This window comes from Cydia splendana, chromosome 11, assembly GCF_910591565.1.
Source record: "Cydia splendana chromosome 11, ilCydSple1.2, whole genome shotgun sequence".
In the NCBI taxonomy this organism is placed as follows: domain Eukaryota; kingdom Metazoa; phylum Arthropoda; class Insecta; order Lepidoptera; family Tortricidae; genus Cydia; species Cydia splendana.
In genome coordinates this window covers 10,680,725-10,702,847 of record NC_085970.1, presented here as the reverse complement: position 1 = coordinate 10,702,847, position 22,123 = coordinate 10,680,725, and the positions used below count along the sequence as shown (strand labels likewise).

The 22,123-nt window shown below is 39.2% G+C and overlaps 2 protein-coding genes, 1 long non-coding RNA gene and 1 pseudogene across 3 annotated transcripts in view; 1 reads left to right on the top strand and 3 right to left on the bottom strand.

The window, feature by feature from the left end:
• Positions 1–22,123, top strand: part of LOC134794929 (uncharacterized) — an 85,719-nt gene that overhangs the window by 28,690 nt on the left and 34,906 nt on the right. The gene's annotated exons all lie outside the window — the stretch shown is intronic.
• LOC134794787 (cytochrome P450 6B2-like) lies at positions 384–7,968 on the bottom strand (annotated as a pseudogene).
• On the bottom strand, positions 8,290–12,124 carry LOC134794786 (uncharacterized). The gene is made up of 2 exons (XM_063766573.1): positions 9,175–12,124; positions 8,290–8,408 (listed from the first exon to the last, which is right to left on the bottom strand). Exon 1 carries the CDS (start codon positions 12,118–12,120, stop codon positions 9,235–9,237), a length of 2,886 nt encoding a protein of 961 aa, XP_063622643.1. The 5' UTR covers positions 12,121–12,124; the 3' UTR covers positions 8,290–8,408; positions 9,175–9,234.
• Positions 14,714–16,563, bottom strand: LOC134795043 (uncharacterized). Its single transcript, XR_010144774.1, has 3 exons — positions 16,361–16,563; positions 16,154–16,263; positions 14,714–14,896 (listed from the first exon to the last, which is right to left on the bottom strand). It is a non-coding gene; the product is annotated as an uncharacterized LOC134795043 (long non-coding RNA).

Here is a 22,123-nt window from a genome sequence, read left to right as displayed (position 1 = left end):
AAGCTATAAAACCAACTAATTTTTTTTTATAATATAACATAAGACCTAAAAACGAAATATATAACCGATTTTCAATTCAATAATGCAGTGGTCAAAAACTAGCTCATAGGTGGACGGAAACTAAAATAACACAACTTTTGCCAAATATATTTTTTATAAAATAAACCGTAAATATTATTTATGGTCAAGCAATATTAACCTCTAAAATAGACAATAGGTTTGAGCAATACAAACAAATACAATTCATTTCACTAAGTGTGCTTTAAGATTTTTTTTTACAATTTAAAGTTGGCAACTCCTATAATTGGACGAAATCTAACATACCTAATCTATTGATCAGAATGATTTTTTTTTCAATTCCAGGTCTGTAGGGACCTTCAAAGTCAGGGCATGGTACGTGAAAATGTAGGTTGTGCCGCAAATCAAATCAAGCCGCCTTTTTATACTGACAAAGTGGGTGTGCAGAGTATATTTAGCAAGTGAAGGAGGGACAGGGTTTATTTAGGGTAGATTGGAGAACGAACTAATAGTTACCAGGTTTTGCAAAGCACGAAAAAGACAATGAGTTGTCACTGTTAATATAAACTTTCAAAGGTATTATTCCGATTCAGACTACACCTGCGTTACTGCTGCAGTATCTGTATTAAACGTCAAAATTCCAGGAAAGTTTGTCGTTTATTGTGGCACTCTCACACTTTGACACATTAAAGTAAATGCAGAGTTAGTTAAGACAGACTCAAATGTCTTCACGTCTTCACTGGGTCTTTCTCCTGGCGGTAAGGATTAAGGGCAGGCCTCCCTTGACGCTCTGGACGCCTAACACTTTGGTGTCTATGATCGGCTTGCGGCGTGTGCTGATGCTTGGAGTCACTGACAAGTGGCTCAGCAGGGCTGCCAGACCGGCCAGTGACTGCATGTAGCCTAGGCGTTCGCCTGCCAAAAAAAAAATACTTAGGAACTTTGTTAGATTAACGTTTTTTGTGCGTGTCCTACACGCTCGCTGCATTTTTCTGGCATATACCGCACACTCCGCACACGTAAAGGTTAAACACTTCGGCTGCCCTAAGCAGAAAACAAGTCACTCGAAAATTTTCAAAAACGGTTTTTTTGGATTTTCGGAATCTACAATTTCAGGCGCATCTTTCACCAAAAAAATAATTGTAAAATAATGTGTAGTTTTCAAAATATTCATGTTTTTAAAATCCGAGTATATTTTTTTGACCCTGAATTCTACGCTAAATTCAAGTATATGTCCCATTTCTACGCTAAAGACAAGTAACTAAACAGAGATACTTGTAATTCATATAGATGACCGAGATACTTGAGTTTAGCGTAGATGTTCGTAAGTGCGATTTAGTTTATTACAATGGTAAAACAAGTATCTCCCAACACAATCTGCGATTTAGGTTAGAAATTAGTTACATACTTATACAAAAGGTACCTTGTTTAAAAACATACATAGAAAACAAATTTTCTTAGCAATATTCCTGTCAAAGGTGAAAAGTCTGTGAAATTTAAGTTTAAAGAAAAAGTGTTGTTAAAACAATTAAAATTATCTGTATTGTCTACACTGTAGACTCTACAGTAATGAAAACAGAACACTAGAATACGCCAAAGAAAGAGAAAATCATAATTATGCCGTATCCGTGCCAAAGGTTTTGGAAAAAATTAGAAACAAACAACAACTGACTGTATTCAATTGACCAAAAGGGAAATATTTAATCCAGGCTAATGCCAAAATTTGAATTTTTATAAAGACACTTATTATGTGGTAAAGTGAATCATCTGAGGTCAATCTCGAGAAGTCTATTAGTAGAGTTCGACCAAGAAAAGTCTGCAGAGATGTTGAAAGCACATCAGTGCCAGTGTTATTTATATGTCATAATTTCATAGAAGTTTGACGTTTAAAATAACACCTGCACTGGTGTGCTCTCAACATCTACTCGTATGCAGACTTTTCTTGGTCTAACTCTACTAATAGACTTCTCGAGATTGAGCTTGTGCTGTCAAAATCTCTGCAGACTTTTCTTGGTTTAACTCTAGCCACTAAAGCGATCCACCAATTACATATACCTACCATATTAATAGGTGTATATCAGCAAAATTTCAGATCGATATGGTTTTATAAGAAATAGGTAAAACTGACTTGAAGGATTTAATTCGATTTTTACTTTGTTACAAGTAAAGTTAAATAGTAAATAAAGTAACTATGTACCTAAGTATGTATTTATCTATACACGTATGTAGGTATATATCGTCGCCTAGTACTCATAGTACAAACTTTGCTTAATTTGGGGCTAGGTCAACCAGTGTAAGATTGTCCCCAAATATAGATTTTTATGAACTCACCAGCTCTCACCATTCCATGCACCTGCCTCATTCCTATCAAACACGTCTGTCAAATAGGACTATAAAAAAATGCAAGTCGGACTCGCCCACCGAGCGTTCCTTACAAATTTAGTTATTGATTTTATTTATTTGTTACAAATTTATAGTTTTCAGATTATTTCCTGTACTTATAATGTAATACAATATTACTTGCCAAATTTCATAGTTCTAGGGCAACGGGACTTCTCGTTGACCTAGCCACCTACTACCCACCTACTTAGGTACCCTTTAAATTTTGAATCCCTTGAGAATGTCGAAATATACTTACGTATTTTGGCATAAACCACCGTATCTTTTTTTTACGTTAATGTAGATGTTTGATTTTTTCTACATCTTTAAGGGAATGTAGACCTGAGTATATGGTTTTAATTTCAACTCGATACCTCCACGCATTTCCGAGATAAAGGATCTTGACAAACAAATGGACGGAGGACGGACGGACAACAAAGTGATCCTATAAGGGTTCCGTTTTTTCCTTATGAGGTATGGAACCCTAAAAAAGAAAAGTTCGGAAGCAGGATCCTGTAGGTACCACCCATCCACGAAGACAGAGGGTTTGTTGAAGGAATGGGTCATCGTATCACAAAATAATCTTTGAAAATAAATAAAATCGATGAAATAAGTACCAATAACCATGTGTCAGAAGGTACGAGGATGGCATCATCAATCACTAATTAAAAATAAGTCTATTTTCCAATAGAAAAGAACTTTAAAATATATAAAAAAAAATATTTTTTTTTCAAGCGTTTTATTATCTAACAGGGATTTTGAAGTCGATAAACCTGAAAGAAATAAAAATCAGTTTTCGGTAGCCTATGTTATTAGCTTTCATTTGGTATCATTTCCTTCAGAATTGCATGAAAATTGGAAAAGTTATTGAGCGGAGAGCCAAATATGTTTAATATTTAAGAAGCTAAAGTGCTTGCTATTTCCAAGCTAAACACGAGATACTTGAATTTGTGTAGAATGGTTCTGAGATTTTGGGGCAGTAAACTACACAGAAAACATTTTATGCCCGTACAAAGTTTAATATACAAGAATAACAAAAAATAAAGTCTGTATAAGCTTAATTTTATCGCCTTTAACATAATGATATAAACAGATGTTACATTTTAGACCAAATACCTAACAAAACTGACAAATTACGTTTTTTTGCTCTCCTCAAAAATTTGTCAAAACTGGGTTACTTGTTTTCTGCTTAGGGCAGCCGACTTAATCTTCAGGTTGAAATACAGTATATTTTACCCTTTTGACTCCTAAAATAAAGACACAGCATTTACAGAGTCAAAAAACATTCCCATTCCATCCTCCAAGTTTTTGATGTCGGTTAAAATTAGAAAAATAGTTATCATATCATATTTTACTTAGTAAAAAAAATTGATTTAAGTAATATAGAGAAAACCTCACCAATACAAGCTCTCGGTCCGGTCCCGAAGGGCAGATATGGTATACTTGTCGATGGCGGAAACATTGTCCGGGTGGAACCGTTCCGGACGGAACTCTTCCGGGTCCTGGAAGTACTGCGGGTCCAGGTGCAGCGACTTGACCGGGACGATGATGTTGACCCCGGGGTCGATGGTCACGTCCGTGCCAGGGATAGTGTAGGCTCTCAGGCACTTGCGCTGCAAAAAGCCGATGGACGGGAATATCCTCATGGCTTCACTGAAAATAGTAATCATGTCTGTAAATTGACTTAGATAAACATTCTCATATTAAAGGAAGAAATTAAGGATGAAGTTATTTATCCTCCAGAGTCCCCCTTGTCATTATTGCAGTTTTGAATTTGGAACCTTCTTCACTGAGAGAAAAGTATAACAAAAACACACTTAGAATTACAAAAAAAACTTAATCCGGGGACAAGGAGAGTCAACTAATAGGAAAAAATTGACTTTTGCAATTTCTATTAGTTCCTGCAATTTCTATGATCTGTTTGTTGAAATTAGATTTAGGATTACTGAGCTGTTTGTAGAAATAAATAAACTTTACAGAAATAGTGAAACTTCCATAATTATTACTAAACTTCATTTTATCCCCCAGTACAGAACTGTTTTTTAATTCTTGGTGATGATTTTTCTCTCAGTGTTATATTCCATTTTAATTCAAAATTCCATTTGGATTTAATCCTTTATAAAGGCCTCAGGGACTCAGGAGGTTAAGTTAAGGTAAAAGGAGAGTGAGTAGACCAGTGTTCCAAAAGGTCGCAAGTTCGAGTCTTGCCGGAAGAGGTGATTTTTTTTTCCTTTTTATATATAAAAAATTGTAGTATCGCTCGCAGACGTATCTGCTTGATTAAAATTTGTTTAGATAAACATTATACCTACCTATATTATCATCATCATATATATAAAATTGAAAAACCAGAACGGGATAAAAAACGAGGGAAGAAGCGAGATGGCGCCTTACAAATTTCTAAAAAAGTTTTTGACACGTTTCTCGAATACGACGCACGTATGATAAAAAAAAACTGTTCCAATCTATTATCTAAATATGAGAATAGAACTAGAGCATAAAAACTATCGCTTTCGATGCGTATTTAATTTACAATAAGCAAAAGAAATTTTCATAACAATCTTCAATTTACGATGAAATGCCATTTTCTGCAACTCTCGGTTGGTTTCGTTTCGGTAGTTCTTCTTCTTGGTCGCATCCATCATGACTGATGATCGTGGTTGGTGGGTTTTGTTCGGGCACGAACAGTACGAACACACTCTCGCCATCGATTTCGGTAGTTCAAGTAACCTAAATTATGTTTGTTATGTTGGTATGCAGTTATTTCGCCGTTTTTTTACTCGAAGTAAAATAAAAAGTGCTGACAATGTCAACCTTAGCCTATGCCCATACGAGTGACTTATGTCATATTTATGACTTTTCATATTAGTATTAACATATTACTAATTTGCATTTTGTTGTTTTAAATTTCTTTTCGAGTTATATTATTCAGATTGACTTTTACGGATTCGGCAACCATTGCCATTCGTCCGGGGAACAGGCTGCCGAGAAGGGCCATAAATACAAAGTTGATAGCAAGTTAATATGGGCTTCACCATCAGTCCAAGGGATGACGTTAGAGATATAATCAATTCGGGAACTGTTTTCTCGCGTAATACGATAAGACTCGACCAGGTAGGATTTTTCTTCTTGCTGAACAGTCACCGTCAGATATATCGGAGCGGCTGAGGTATTCACAAATATCTGAACAATGTAAATTATAATGTAGTTATAGTGCATGTTCAGATATTTTTGAGCGACCTTGGTGGCTCCGATATATATCTAATGGCGACTACACATTCATGAAGCAAATGTACAGTCAGTATCAAATAGACAGTGACGGCTAAAGTAGCCAAATATATCGTAATATAACTTTGTTGCCATAGAAATAAGGATGTGTTCTGATATATTTGGGTATTAGAGAAACCAAAGCGGCTATAAGCTTCAGTGGCTCGGGCACTTAGAGAGAATGGGAGAGGATCGTGCCGTGAAGAGAGCGTACTTGGGACAACAAAATGGGAGACGCCCGATTGGACGTCCTAGGTACCGCTGAAACGACGTAGTTGCTCAAGACCTGCTCAACCTCGGCTATGGCGAAGATCATGGCGTGATCTGGTGTCGGAGGCAAGGACTCTTTTTGGGTCGCTGCGTCACCGTAGTAAGTAATGTTAAAAATATCCTGAGGAAAATGGGGACTACCTACGTTTGTATGAAAAGGCGATTTATGGGCGGTGGTCGTCAACATTCGTCTTAAGGCGGAAATTAATCTTATGGACGTTTTTGCTGACTGGACTGGGCTTATAAAAATAAATAATATTATTGAAACAAGTTTTAAATAAATACCTACGTAATAGATGAAAAAATACAATCTTTCCTTTTATCAAATCACATCATTTATTGAGAAATTTGCGAATTAAGTTATCCAAATAAGAAGTCCCTATCACAGTTATGAACCCTGGCAGGGTTGAATACATAATAATGTCGGTATTTAACTAAACATAACACAAACTCTTTATTTCATTTACGCGAGCGGAGCCGCGGGCCCGTCTAGTATTAGATAATAATGCATCGATTAATCGTAAATGGATTGCATAACTATCTTGCGATTTGAAAAGCCATAGCATAATATGGCAATATTTTTGGTCTAAAGGTTCCGTCAACTTCCGTCACACAGGCGCTTTTTCCGGGCGGGGCGTGAGCGTTTTATATGCAAACGCGGCGCGCCCCGCTCAAGCCCCGCCTGGATAACGCGCCTGTGTGACGAAGCCTTAAGACAACCAATGCATCGCTGCAAACTGTATCACTATTATAAACTGACGACTCTTAAACTTTGATGCAAAGAAATAAGGTCCACCTTCTGTTAGTAGGTACATATTTTAAGTAACGAAATAACATATATACCTGCATTGTATACATGTTCCAACACGTGATATTTCATTTTTGTCTTCGCAACAGTCAAAAATTGGGATACACTCACCTGAAACACATTTCCAAAAACTTGACGGCGTCATAAGATAATTTATTATCATGACGCGCTAGCACCGCGTCGATTTCCTCCTGACACCTCCTCTGGTGCTCGGGATGGTGCGCCAGCTCGTGCAGCGTGTAGCTGGTCGCCGAGGAGGACGTCTCGAACCCGGCGGCGAAGAACACAACTACTTGGGCCACCATAATATCGTCGTCCATTTCAATCTCAGCCACACAAGGAGTGCCATCAGCTTTCTTATGCACCAGAGATTCGCCAATCATTTTTCCTTTCTCTTTTAAATCCAAAAGCGAATCGATGTAATCATTTCTGTCCGAGTTTTTGTAATCTCGTTCCTTCATTATGGTTCTTACCAAATTCATCATAAGTTTCTCTCTTCACACCTCTGGAGGAAAGAACTGAAAACTTGTCATCAAACTCGGCATGGAAAATTTAAGGATCGATACTATCATATCTCTCGTTTGTCGCCTAAATATTTGTTCACCCAACTTTCTGAACATGTTGTTTTTATCACTGAGTGTGTCAGTGTCAATGCCGAAACCGCAGGCGCCTATGAAGTCGGTGGTGTAGCGTGCCATGAGGTTCCGCACGTCGACCTCGGCGCCGCTCGCCGCCGCCTCGGCCGCCACGCGCTGCAGCTTCTCGGCCCTCGTCACGATCAGGGGAAACATCGCTTTCAACTTCACAGTCGTGAACGCGGGAGTCAACCTCTGCCTCAACAACTTCCAGAGATCGCCTTCACAGGTAACCAGATTTTTCAAAAGTGGTTCAGGATGTTTGTCAAGTGGGAACACGTTTCTGGAGAAGAAGTACTTGAAATCGGACACCAAAACATGTTTAACCAATTCAGGATCCCTAAGAATCAGCACCGGAGTAGTCATGAGGTAGTATCCGACGAATCTTTCGCTGGGATACTTCTGGAACATCTCGTCGTAAATGTCGGCAAAGGATATCTGCTTGAGGATCTGTCGTTTCGCGGTGCCAAAAAACGGTATGGGAGCATCGTGCTTAACTCGATGCTTGGCCCAGTAGCTGAAAGTTCGCGTCCCGTACAAGTAAAACAGTATTAATACAACTGTCAATAACCCTACTAATGGCCATAACATAGTAAAACACAAATTATATATTTAATCCGGGTGTGTGAAGAGAGAAGACTGAAGACGGTCTGCTGCGACGCCGATTAAGAAAAACGTGAGCCTTGAAGGCCTATCACTTTATAGTTTTTGATTAGGTACTGAAATTGGCCTTATCTCCGTGATAAATTTTATTTGCTTGTAAAAAAAATCTTGGGGGACACTAGATGTGGCCACCTCTCCCCCAGCCACTTACGGTATACAAATAAGACCGTAAAAGGGGAAAGGCGGCCACTACTTATTATTGTTTGTGTGGTGTGGGGTGTAAGAGTAACAGAATGCTTGGCCTACATACCTTCATCTCCCATGAAGGATTCTTTATCCTCGCTCTCTCTGATCCACTTCTCTTGGGCCAGAGGAGCCTCAGTCTGCTTCGCTTTACTTTATGGTGGCTGGTTGTTTGACCCCGAGATCTGTGGGTTTAATTGCTCATGAATATGGTATTCTCATACAACCATCACCTTCTATACATATAACTTATCTCTACAACAAAAGAGAACCATCTTACAAGGCCTGATGAAGGTTCTAAGGACCCCCCCCGCGGGGGGTCCGCCGACACATGGTCGGATAACCCGGACGCCTAACATCCGAGCCGAGGCAACTGCCGCACATCGACACGCCTCTAGCCGTGCAGCCGAAACCGCCACGGCTCTCGCACACTGGGGCGCATCTAGTCTACCCAGGTGGAGATGAAGGTTCTAAGGACCCCCCCCGCGGGGGGTCCGCCGACACATGGTCGGATAACCCGGACGCCTAACATCCGAGCCGAGGCAACTGCCGCACATCGACACGCCTCTAGCCGTGCAGCCGAAACCGCCACGGCTCTCGCACACTGGGGCGCATCTAGTCTACCCAGGTGGAGATGAAGCCTGGGGCACATCAAGTCATACCCAGACAGAGAAACCTAGTTTGCCTTACCTAAGATGGTCTCAGGAATAGCTTCCACGGCAGATCCCGCGGCAAGCTAACCTCATATGAACTTACTGCTCTTGGATAAAGGGGATCATTGCATAGAGAAACCATACCACCACTGTGAGCACCAAGTAACATAAGATACTTAGCTTTAGACGACTCAGGACAGCTGTGGGCTTCCTCACTGTATATTACACTTTTATGCACTCACACGCTTCGCGCCATACTGGTTTTTACCTTACAACTTGCCACGTTGGAATAACTTACCACAGTTCCACTCAGAGGGCGCTGTTCAGTGTTGCCGCTAGGAAATTTTGTATTGTGACATTAGATATTCGTGCTTGTCACGACACACCCCGCCTCAGGCAGCAACACGGCGACTAGATTGCTGGTCCATTCCTTGATCTTCTCAAGGGCTCTGAGAGCTGCCGCTCTTTTAGGTCTTGCTTCGTCGTGTTGTTCTTCTGGCGCAACTTCCTCTAGGTGGTGTGACTCGGGAACAGTGTGGTCGTAAAACTCGAGGTCGACGACCGCGAGTGGTTCTGGTTCGGACATAGACTTAGGCTTAGGCTCGTTTAACTCACTAGATATAGACTCAACTGTTTGTTTAGAGGAACACGGTTCCTCTTCTGGCGAGGCATGAGGCTGTACTTCTTCTGGTTGATCTCTTACTTCTTGAGTGGATATTTGCGCAGGTGGAGGCTCAGTAACGTCTTTGAGGGATTCCATCGTCACGTCATCCTTGTCTGGTGGACGTTGAAGATCAGGAATCTGCACCGGTTCTTCTACACTTTCTTCATAAGATGATGTTTGTTTACACTGTTCTTCTCCATCTTCGATCTCTAACGGGTAGAGATGTGCGATGGATCTTGTATACTCTGTATCTCCTACTCGTACCGTGGCGACCCTACATAAACCGTCGGCGCCTTCCTTTAAAGATACTATTTTCCCAACTTTCCAATTTATCCTATTCTTCGTGTCACCTTTAATCTGCACGATTTGACCTATCTTAGGTGCTAACTTTGATGTTACTCTAGGTTCTTTAGGATGGTGGGAATATCTTTCTCTCAAATTTAGGAGATACCTGTTCTCAAACATCTCTTTAAATTCTCGTAGAATTATCCGTGCTTTCTTCCAACCTTTAATTAAATTGTCCTTAGTCACCGTCCCTTGCGACGTTGTAGGATCCTTATCTGAAGTTTCCATAATGATACACTTTCCCATGGTAAGAAAGTCTGAAGGTTTTAGTACATGATCCGGCTCTGAATCTACGTAAGTTAAGGGTCTTGTGTTAAGAACTGCTTCTATTTCTTTCACCGCTGTTACTAGCTGAGTGTCATTCAACAAATGTTTCTGTAATGTTTTCTTCATACAGTTTTTAACCAAACCAACTAATCTCTCATAGAATCCTCCATGCCATGGTGCTAACTGTGGTATAAATTTCCATCTTATTTCTTTCTCTACGCAGTATGGGTTCTGAAGAATCTCTGAGAGTAACTTGTAGTGAGCCGCATTATCAGACGTTATTAAGGTAGGTACACCTCTTATTGAAATCATTCTACGTAAGGCCATTAAACCTTCTTCCGCAGTTAGGTCCTTTACAATTTCTAAGTGAATGGCTCTTACGGCTAAGCATGTGTAGAGGCTAATCCACCTTTTACAATTGCCATTCCCATTGTTGATTAGAAGTGGTCCTAGATAGTCGGTACCAACGTATGTGAATGGTGAGCTATAATTGACCCTCTCTTTCGGTAACGCAGGAGTTTCTGGTAGTTTATATGGCCCTCCGTCATGCTTCATACATTCGGAGCACTTCTTCAAAATCTTTTGAACTTGGCTTCTTCCTTGTGGTATCCAGTAAGTTTCCCTTATCTTGTCTAACGTGTGACTTACTCCAACATGCTTATTTTCTTGATGAGTCTTCATTATAATTTCGTTGGTGAAATCTGAATCTTTTGGTATAAGTATAGGGTAGCGTTTATCGAATGTCCAGTCTGCGTGTTTCATACGACCTTTACACCTTAGTAACTCATCTATGTCTTTAAATATGCCTAAATTCAAACTTAAACTAGTTACCTTTCCTTCTACCTCTAGAGGAAAGTATTCAGCTTGAATTTCTTTCAATTTTAGTAACTTATCTGGCATTTGATCATTGTCATGACTCGCTACTTCCCTTTCAGTTATACTGTCCTCCGTTTCCATCGGACTAACGTTGTGTATATCCGGATCAACTATTTCCATCAGTTCTTCGTCTTCTTGGATCCCAAGACCCTCCCCAATCAAGAGAGAACTGGTTGGTCCACCGCCTGAAGTTGTTGGCCACGTCTTCGGATCTTGAACTATAAATTGTGGACCACTCAGCCATTTCTCCCTGTCCTCTCTCGAGCAGGTGGGTCTGGTGCCGACGTCAGCTGGATTTAGCTCTGTTGGAAGGTATCTGATCTCCAGATCTTTATTTGTTTTGATCTCTTCTATCCGCCTGGCAACGAAGGGTGGCAATAGCTTGTCAGATTTGCACCATTCTATGACGATCTGGCTGTCAGTCCATAAGACTTGTCTTACTATCTTCTGCTGGAGAAACTTAAGAACGAACTTTATCAGTCTACTGCCAATCAGTACTCCTAAAAGTTCAAGACGAGGTATCTTGAGACTCTCCTGGTCCTTTATTGGTATCAGCCGAGATTTACCAATAATGAAGCTTTTCTCCGAGCCGCAGACTAAAAAGACTGATGCTGCATAAGCCTGTAGAGAGGCATCGGTGAAACAGTGTAGTTGGTAGCCTTTTCCCACTGGTGTCTTCATGTAGCATCTGTCCACCGACACCTTCCTAATGGCTTCTAAATTCTGTCGGATCTTGTTCCATTCTTCCGTTAGTTCGCTCGATAATGGTGAGTCCCATGACACTCCAGCTTTCCAAAGCTCTTGTAAAAATAGTTTAGATGATAGGGTATAGGGTACTGCATAACCACATGGATCGTAGATTGATGCGATAGTCTTCAGTATTCCTCTCTTTGTGACAGCTTCTTCTTGTAAGTTAGGTTTCAACTGAAGAGTATCCTTTTTGATGTCCCATTCTAAGCCAAGTACCTTTACTTTATCTTCTTTACATGTATCAGAGACTTTCTTCATAAATTCCTTAGAATTTGAACTCCAATCTCTGAGTGACATTGAAATATCTTGAAAAGATCCTTTTAGATTTCTGTAGAGTTTCATCGCCTCATCCACAGTGTCAGTACCCGAAACAAAGTTATCCGCATATATGTCGTTTGCTTTCTGTCTGACTTGCTGATCTTCTGCGTTGGACAGGTGGTGCTTAATAGTCGCATTAAGCAAAAACGGTGATGAAATGACGCCAAATGGAACTCTACAAAACCTAAGGTACAGTAGGTTGTCTTGAGATACCGGTTTAGAGGTATCTTTGAGCCACAAGAATCTGGTTACATCACGATCCTTCTCGTGTAACGCCATCTGTAAAAACGCCTTTTCAATATCCGAGGTTAAACCTATCCTATGAGTTCTAAATTTTATAAGTAAGCCAGTGAGGTCTTCTAGCATGAGTGGTCCTCGGTACAAACATTCGTTCAGACTCTTGGTGTCCTTGCTACTTTTAGAGCTAGCATCATAGACTATTCTCATAGGTTTTCCTCGATGACGTACTCCATGGAAAGGTAGGTAGTGAACGACGTTACCTGTTGACGTTCTTGAAGTAGGTACAACTTCTATTATACCCTTATCCAATTGTTGTTTAAACGTATCACTGTATGCTAATAACGTATCTTGATCCATACGCTTCAATAAGCTTGATAAACGACCAAAAGCCATTCCAAAATTATTAGGTAAATCCGGTGGATAAGTTATCCAAGGCCAGCTTACCGTGTAACGATTATTTAATTTTAAGGTTGTATCGTTAAAATACTTGATGGCTTCTTCTTCTCTAGTTGCTTTTGGGGAATCACTAATACCTATACATTCTAGTTCCCAAAGGCTCTTTATGTCTCCATTACAAAGAGGTGGATCTGGTTGATGAAGCTTCGTTTCAATGCAAGTCTGAGTGTAAGTCACTACATACGACTCGTCTCTAAGCTGTGGTTCTGCTCTACCACTAATTATCCAACCAAGTGCAGAGTCGATCAGAAACAAATTGCTATCCAGTTGTACCCTTTTCTCGTAAGTTATGTTGCAGTAATATTCGTTTCCAACCAAGATCTGTACAGGTCCGCTCAGCGACCCGTCGTCCGCTAGTGTATATGACTCCGGTAAGTTCTTCATCTTGACATTAGGTATATAACCTCTGGAGATATGCTCTACGCAGTTAGCCTGTATTACTATGTTCTTGTTTGTTCTAGATAGTAGATGAAGAGTGACTATTGGGCTATGTATCTCTCTGGGAGGATCGTCGCCGAAGGTGAATACTACTAGATGACTCTCTTCTTCGACGGGAAGCTTTAGTTCCTTTGCAGTCCGGAATGTTACATAAGAGCGTTGGGAACCTGGATCTAAGAGAAGTCTATATTTAAATAGTTTGTTCTTATTATCTAGGGGGCTTGCATAAACTGTTGCCGTTTGGAGTGCAGTGATTCCCTCTTCTAGAACAGTCAGGACTGTTTCTTCTCCGTTGTATCCTTCTGAAAATTTGAAGGACATAATGCTCGATTATGCAGTACTTCACTATGGCAGCGAGCGCATTTTTTCTTACTCTTACAGTCTTTTGCCAAGTGATTCTGCTTGAAACAGATGAAGCATCGTCCTTCAAGTCGTTTCTTCCTTTCGGCTAAAGTAGATGCTTCAGGGCAGCTATCGTTATAATGGCCCCCTTTGCAAAATATACAATCCAATCCCTTCCTGACCTCTTGAGGACTTCGCTGAGTTTCTGTCTGATCCTTGCTTGAAGTTGAAGCTTGGTTTGGTCTGTTGCCTCTATTGCTATTTTTCTTGAAACCCTTAAACTTCTTCTGTACAGGTCGCTTATCGAAGTCTCTCTGCTGGTTTTGTTTACTCTGTTTACTGTGATGTAGTTGGGACTGACTTGCGTATCTCGCGCGTTTCGCATTCACATGAAGAATCCCGACCGTACTAGCTTCTGAGTCCAGAGGGCGTTTCCTACTCGATATCCTCTCCGCATCCTCCTTGGCAGTGATTATTTTGTCCAGTTGGCTTCTCAGTTCTTGAATGGAATCATCCTTAACTTTAAGTTTTATCTCATATACTAGATCAGAAGGAAACTTCTCTAGTAGCATGAAGCGCAGGTGATTATGATTAATGTTCTCACCTAGTGATTCTAAAATCTTAAGGTTCCTTTCAATCTCGTTGAAAGTCCTTCTGCAATCATCCGCATTGCCTTTGGCCATCTTAATTTTATATAATGTGGCATAATGCGCATCTATGAGATGTGAAGTTTTCCCGAACCTTTCTTTCAGTATTGAAACCGCAATAGCATAGTTGGTGCTAGTAGTCGCTAGACCGTCAATGGCTTTTTTGGCATCTCCCTTGACTGAAGTCTTAAGATATGAAAGCTTGTCCACTTCCGGCAGGTTCCTTGCATCGATGTTGCTTCTGAAGGCATCCCAAAATTCATACCACGCCAGTACATCCCCATTATACACCGGCAGCTGGAGCTTAGGAAGTCTGCACGAGGAGTTCGCTTCAGTCAGCTTCTCTGATGGTTTGCTTGTTGTAGATATTTGGTCGATCTTCACCTTAAGTTCCGCTAAAGTCTCTTCTGCTTGAAGTTGAAGTCCACTTATCAAGTAGATTTCATCCGATGCGGGTGTCAAAGCCAGCCTAAAGTACTCCGTCAGATCTCCGTTAAGTCTTTTCAGTGATGCTTCTAATTTACCGTAGGTAATCTGAGCTTGCACTAAATTTTCTAAATTAACAGTAACCGGAATTACTTCTAAGTCTGTTGTGAGTTTGTCATTAATGAGCCTAAGCCTTGCTAAAAGAATGTCGTCCATTCTGGTATTTGTCTAGACCGTAGTCTTGTCTAAGCCTGTAACGCACAGAAACAAACCCGTTTAACTTTAATTCTCTAATAATTTGAACGGTCACACCAATAAAATAATTTAATATTTTAGGTTAATTAACCTTTAATAACTCCACTTATTATTTATTTTAATAATCTCAAAGTATTTAAATTTAAATCCAACTAAAGTTCTCTAAAATCCATTTAAATTTGAAACTAAAGTAAGAAAGTTGAATTCCTTTTAATTTAAATTAATTAAAACCATTGAATTAATTATTAACCGATGTCTCTTTTATTTGAAATTATTATGAAAGGAAGTAAAATAATAAATTTATGGTAGGCAACATAACATACACACTGACATACAAATGTGTAATCTTTGTTTATCATTTATTTATAAATTACACCAGCCTAAGCCATGTCAAAATCAGCAAGTGACGTTGACGTTTATACACTGATACCACAATACAAAATCTTCTGTCACTAACTTAAGCTCACTCGCAGCTTGATGAAAGTTAACGTTTTTATTTTATTCATTTGTTTGGTTTATTTATTTATTAACCTTTTATTTAGACTTCACTTGTTTGATAGTTAATTATTTAAAAATTATTTAGTTTTATTTCACTCATTTGTTTGTTTAATTATTGGAACACTTCAACGAAACACTTATTTAATAAATCTAAAAACACATAAATGTCACCACAATATCCTGTAAAGAAGATGTTAGCTTATATATATATATACACAGCACAATTGCTATTTTTATAAACTGCAAACCCAATCAGAAAGGAAGCCAGTTGTATTTCTAAACCTCCAACAAGATGCATGATAAAATAAAAATATACCTATTTATATATCTTAAGAACCCTAGAAAATGTTCAAAAAGGTCTTTTATAACTTGTAAAAATATTAAAATCCGCCATGTACATCCGCTGCTCTAGAAGATTCTACTACGACTCTAAACTAAACCACACTAATACGAACCGTATTGGCATAATAATAGGGTCTATTTTCCTTTACCATATTTCACCTCGTCAATTCTAGAAAGTTAAAATATTTTAATAAAAGAACGTAATAGACCCGTATTTCCATTGTGATTCGCATAAATATCGAAAGAAACTTCGCTAAATTAGATGATTTTCCTTGTTTGGTTGGACGTCCAAAGTTAGTCCAAACTAAATAATCATGGCTGCCGTCCCACGCCGAAGCAAATGACGATCGCATTTTCTTGTTTTATTTAAGAATTCAGTCGTATTGCTGTAAAGTAGATGCTTAAAAACTTACCGAGAAATAGTCTTGTCCTGGTATTAAACAGTCTTATCCGGGGTTTTCGTCAATTCCGATGAAAATTTTTGTCTCGTCCGGTGTGGTTGACGGAGGCGAGTTCACTGTACCTATGAACGTAAATGAAGACATTTTTGATGATCCTACTTATTTACACGCTAAACACTTCGTCGGTGCACTTTATATTACAATATTTGTCTAAATTACCTGTGTAATTTAAGGAACCTTCCTGGGGAACTCGCAACTGTTCGGTGACCTTCCGCCAACAATTTAAAATGGTGGGACGAGTACTGTACAACTTTCAATGTTGCCAAAGTCAACATAAATTCCCCCAAAATTTCTATAAACTTTAAAACGAATTTCGGACTCTTATCGGTAATTTTCGCAATATTTATGTTTATTCCTTATAAATAGCCATACACTTGAATTTTTAAAACTAAATTTATAATTCTAAAGTAAAAAGAAAACATGCGAAGTAAAATACAGAGTGTACAAACCCGTCTTCACTACGCGCATATTTCCTATAAGATACTTATTAGGTTATTACGACTAGTATTTCTCTTCTTATTATATTCCTATAAATCAGCCAATCTTTCAACATGTTAACAGTTAATATGTCACAAAATTAAATAGATTACCTACTTATATCTAGAAACAGCTTGTTATAACTTAATTATCCGACCGTCTAATTGGAAAATCAGTTCTCGCATAAATTTTCCAAGTCGAATCCGTTTAGTAACCGATGTCTTCATCTTCTTTAGTTATCTTGATAATCCCGACAATCCGTACTCTTCCGTTGATTTTGTGGGTAATCTTCTTAGTGTAGCAACACCTACTCTCATCTTGCCGCCATTACTAGACACCTTGCGTAGCCTATTCTTGCTATTATGTTGGTAACTCGAAGACACTATTACACAATGGTATTTCTCTTAATAATAAATTAATAAATATCATACTTAATAGATACAGACAAATGCTGCAATATTTTTTACTTTTATCTCTCAATATTCTTCTTGATAATTTACAACTATACTCTAATTGTAAAATAAATCATAAATACAACCTCGACGGAAACGTAGTTGTCCTGTTTCCGGTCACCATATGCAATTTCTTCAAGTTGGTACTCCGTACATTCCGTACAGTTGATATTCCGCTTGTTACGCAAAATAAAAATATGACTTATTTACTCAAATTATCTTCAATTAATAAATACAAATGCCAGCCTCTTTATTTAAACGAGCCTAAATGAATGCCGAACCAGACTTCGTAAGAAAACACTTCAAACATATATTCGTAAAAAAGGATATCTCGCAGCTTCTGATACCAGTAGCGCCATCTATGATTTCTGTTAGTAAAGATGTCTGATTATATTGAAATGTATGCCTTGCATTCTTTATTTATATTATAAGCCTTAATTCCTTATCTACTGGATCCCAGCATTAACCACCATTATGGCCACCTCTCCCCCAGCCACTTACGGTATACAAATAAGACCGTAAAAGGGGAAAGGCGGCCACTAATTATTATTGTTTGTGTGGTGTGGGGTGTAAGAGTAACAGAATGCTTGGCCTACATACCTTCATCTCCCATGAAGGATTCTTTATCCTCGCTCTCTCTGATCCACTTCTCTTGGGCCAGAGGAGCCTCAGTCTGCTTCGCTTTACTTTATGGTGGCTGGTTGTTTGACCCCGAGATCTGTGGGTTTAATTGCTCATGAATATGGTATTCTCATACAACCATCACCTTCTATACATATAACTTATCTCTACAACAAAAGAGAACCATCTTACAAGGCCTGATGAAGGTTCTAAGGACCCCCCCCGCGGGGGGTCCGCCGACACATGGTCGGATAACCCGGACGCCTAACATCCGAGCCGAGGCAACTGCCGCACATCGACACGCCTCTAGCCGTGCAGCCGAAACCGCCACGGCTCTCGCACACTGGGGCGCATCTAGTCTACCCAGGTGGAGATGAAGGTTCTAAGGACCCCCCCCGCGGGGGGTCCGCCGACACATGGTCGGATAACCCGGACGCCTAACATCCGAGCCGAGGCAACTGCCGCACATCGACACGCCTCTAGCCGTGCAGCCGAAACCGCCACGGCTCTCGCACACTGGGGCGCATCTAGTCTACCCAGGTGGAGATGAAGCCTGGGGCACATCAAGTCATACCCAGACAGAGAAACCTAGTTTGCCTTACCTAAGATGGTCTCAGGAATAGCTTCCACGGCAGATCCCGCGGCAAGCTAACCTCATATGAACTTACTGCTCTTGGATAAAGGGGATCATTGCATAGAGAAACCATACCACCACTGTGAGCACCAAGTAACATAAGATACTTAGCTTTAGACGACTCAGGACAGCTGTGGGCTTCCTCACTGTATATTACACTTTTATGCACTCACACGCTTCGCGCCATACTGGTTTTTACCTTACAACTTGCCACGTTGGAATAACTTACCACAGTTCCACTCAGAGGGCGCTGTTCAGTGTTGCCGCTAGGAAATTTTGTATTGTGACATTAGATATTCGTGCTTGTCACGACACTAGAGTCGGACAAGACTTTGCAAGATATAGTGATAGGTATTTATTAACTTAATAACAAATATATTTATGCGTCATTACGGAAAAGTCAACAAGTACTGTAACTGGCCATATGCCTATTACGTAATATTAAGCTCATTTATCAATATAAAACTTACATTTTAGCGGTGAAGGAAAGCTTCCGGGAGCTTCCTTGCCGGTCGTGTGTTTACATCACGGTTTTCATTGAAATTTCTAAAAATGGTAACTCGAAGCACTTGATTTCATAGTCTAGTCTTTATCATATGTATCCACGATTAAATTAATTGCTAATTAACTTAGTAAAAACAGATATTGTAAGGTTGTTTACATTGACTTTGACAGGTATAGGCGCGGTGACGTTCTGATATCGTTTTAAACCGCAAAATTCAAAAAGCGTGAGGTAGATAAAATGTTACAATGATTAAATAATTAACTTCTATTATATGTTTAATACATTATTATACAAATAAACATGAAATACCTCAGTACGGACGCAATATTTGGAATCATAAAGGGAAAGATGTTAACTCAAACATACTTTTGGTTGCTTTAGTGTGCGTAGGTATCGTTGAAAAATAGTTTCATCAGCATTTATAGATTATGAACGTTAAAGTGTAGGACATAAGGCTTATGTAAACAAAATAGGATTGAAATATTTGAATTTCGAATTCTGTCGCCAGTTTTATAATCGTATTGTTCGGGTATGGTTCCGTTGGGGTCGGCAGATTATGAGCCTTAATGAGTGGGACATATGACTTAGTAAACAAACAAGGATTTAAGATCTTTACTTCTAAGAGGATCATGTCGCTATTTTTATGACTGCATTGATAGCCTCCACCTTGCTAACATTAAACGATTATGAGTATTAATATGCAGGGAATAAGCACTTTCGAATAGTAAACAAACGGGGATATATGACTCTTCTTCTTGATGCGTTGAAACGTTTGTCGCCATTTGGATATTATATAAGGCTGAGCGGGCCTTGCTTACGGACTTATTCATTCTCTAATCTTTGGCTAGCAATGTCCCTGGCTTTGGGCGTACATAGTGCTGGTGGGTGGAGTTTCTCTGCTACTTTTTCTGTGTTTGGGTTTACCTGGAATTATCCTAGTGAATTTAAACTTGCAATTTGTGTCTGTGTTTGGTTTTACGGGGACAATATTGTCGTAACGCTGAACTTAGACTAAGTGGAGATTCTTTGCTTGCCTGTACCTGTGTTTCTTTTGTCGTGAAGTTTTCTACATTGTGTTTCTGGATTCAGCTTTGGGGAACGATACCGTTACAAAGCGTGGATTCAGAGTGACAGTGTTTAAGGGAATTTCATGATTTTGTTTTATTTTGCGTGGGGTTCTTTTTGTAAAAGTAAACTTAGATATTCTCATACCTTTCTAAGGTACCTTTTTGCTAATTTTAAAGCCAGATCATTGTTTGGACTGACAGTTTGTCCGACTAAGCGCTTCCCACCTTGCGATGTTAAAGGGGAACGGTTAGGAGTCGTGTTGTTACCAAGATAAGGGTTGACTTGGCACTATCTTTATACCAACACAGATAGTGAAATATCTCTCCCTTCCTGGCCTCCAATGCCCAACTGATAGACTAGAATGAGGGCGTCACGTGCGCGCCATTGAGAGTAATCTCTGCTCATTTGAAACCTACAGTATTTGGAGATATTAAATATATTTATTTATACCATTCATAGACACAATAGGGACCTGTGTTACCCATGTTGCCACCCTGCCTTTGTGCAAATCGCCATGGGGGGACACAATCACACCGGCCTGTAGGTTGCTTTATCGGTTTCGCCTGCCGAACTATTACAGCTTCTCGTAGGGACAACACTTGTGAATATTACAAAGCATTAGGTCGATGGTAAGAACGAACTATGCTTTGAATATACTAGATTAGGGCCTACGTTTAGGAATAGGGTAGAATCACACACTAAATATTGGGCTTCTATTAGGTTGGTATATATTTCTCCTTTTAAGGACTTCAAATATGGTATCATTATTTTAAGTCATGCGGTAAGGTGGTTAATCGTCTAAATCTCCTAATATTTTAATTTATCTGGGTAAAAAGGTAATATTTCAATTTTATCTATCACAATTCTGGTCTTCTGGAGTAGAAATGAAGTACTGGGTATTGTAATCCGGTTTCTAAGGTATTTACAAAACAAATTCTTTAATATCAAGCTGGGTTTAGGAACACAGACTTTTCTGAGATAGAAAATCGAAGAAAGGATTGTTTTAGGGACCCTTTGGCAGGCAGAAGTAATCCAATGGATGTTTCGAGCTAAATATATCTACTCATCTTGATATTCTTAGTCTTATAAAGCTTAATTTTTAACAAATAAACTTAGTACTTCGTTTATACCTCTAAAAAGCAGATTTACTGTTTATACTCTTAGTTCTGGGAAATGGGATTAAAGGATTCGTATCCTTAGCTTTTGAATGTAAAAAAGATTAAATAGTAATTTTGATGACTGATGGATACTTTGACACTTCTTTTCATCATCATCTAGGTGCGCTTATCTTACGAAGTGTTGGTCATAGCCCTTCCGGCTAAAATGGTAGGCTAGGTGTTTCGATTGATTTTGTAATCGGACTAAGAGTTCCCAGACTTGCATCGGGCATACGGAGTAGCACGTGTGAATAAGTCACACATCGCTTAGAAGTTGATAGTTAACTGTAATTATCCTTAAAATCCTAGGGAGTAAATGAGCTTACCTCAGGAGTGCTACTTCTATGTTATCCCGGGGACTTAATAGGCGTAGCAGGATTTTATCAACAAATATTTTTATATTTATATTATCAATTATCATATATACGCTGCATATCTTCAATATCATTCTAGTTTTGGTTCTCTTAACATTATTTACATTACGCCATAAAACTCGTAGTATTTCCTATTCTTATAATTAAATAAAAGGGTTTCATTCTATTTCTTAGCTACGTAATAAATTATTTTAGTATTTTAGATATTCCTTCATTAAAATCTAGGTAGGTAAAAATAATATCTAAAAACCGAGTCCAAAATTTAGCTTTACTCATTAAAGAATCTAGGTTTCCGCGGTTCACTTCGAGGGGGTCCTAACTGCTAGCTAGACGATCACGACAAGGCCAAATTATAGGGGTAATTATTAAGGGGGGGTTTATTATATGTATTTATAAAGTGGGGTTTATAGATATATTTGGGGAGGGTACAGTACTTATTGTTTGGGCATGTTTGCCGTCGCGGCCGTCGACGTTTTTAATGCAATAATAAGCATAAAGTCGGTATCCGTTATACGCTTATACGACGTGTGCGAGGGAGCGGCAAAAGTATCCTGCAGAGTGCAGATGATCGCTGACAGGCTGGATTTGCCCGTCCTCGGCCGCTGCATGGATCTGCATGAGATAAGAAGTTCAC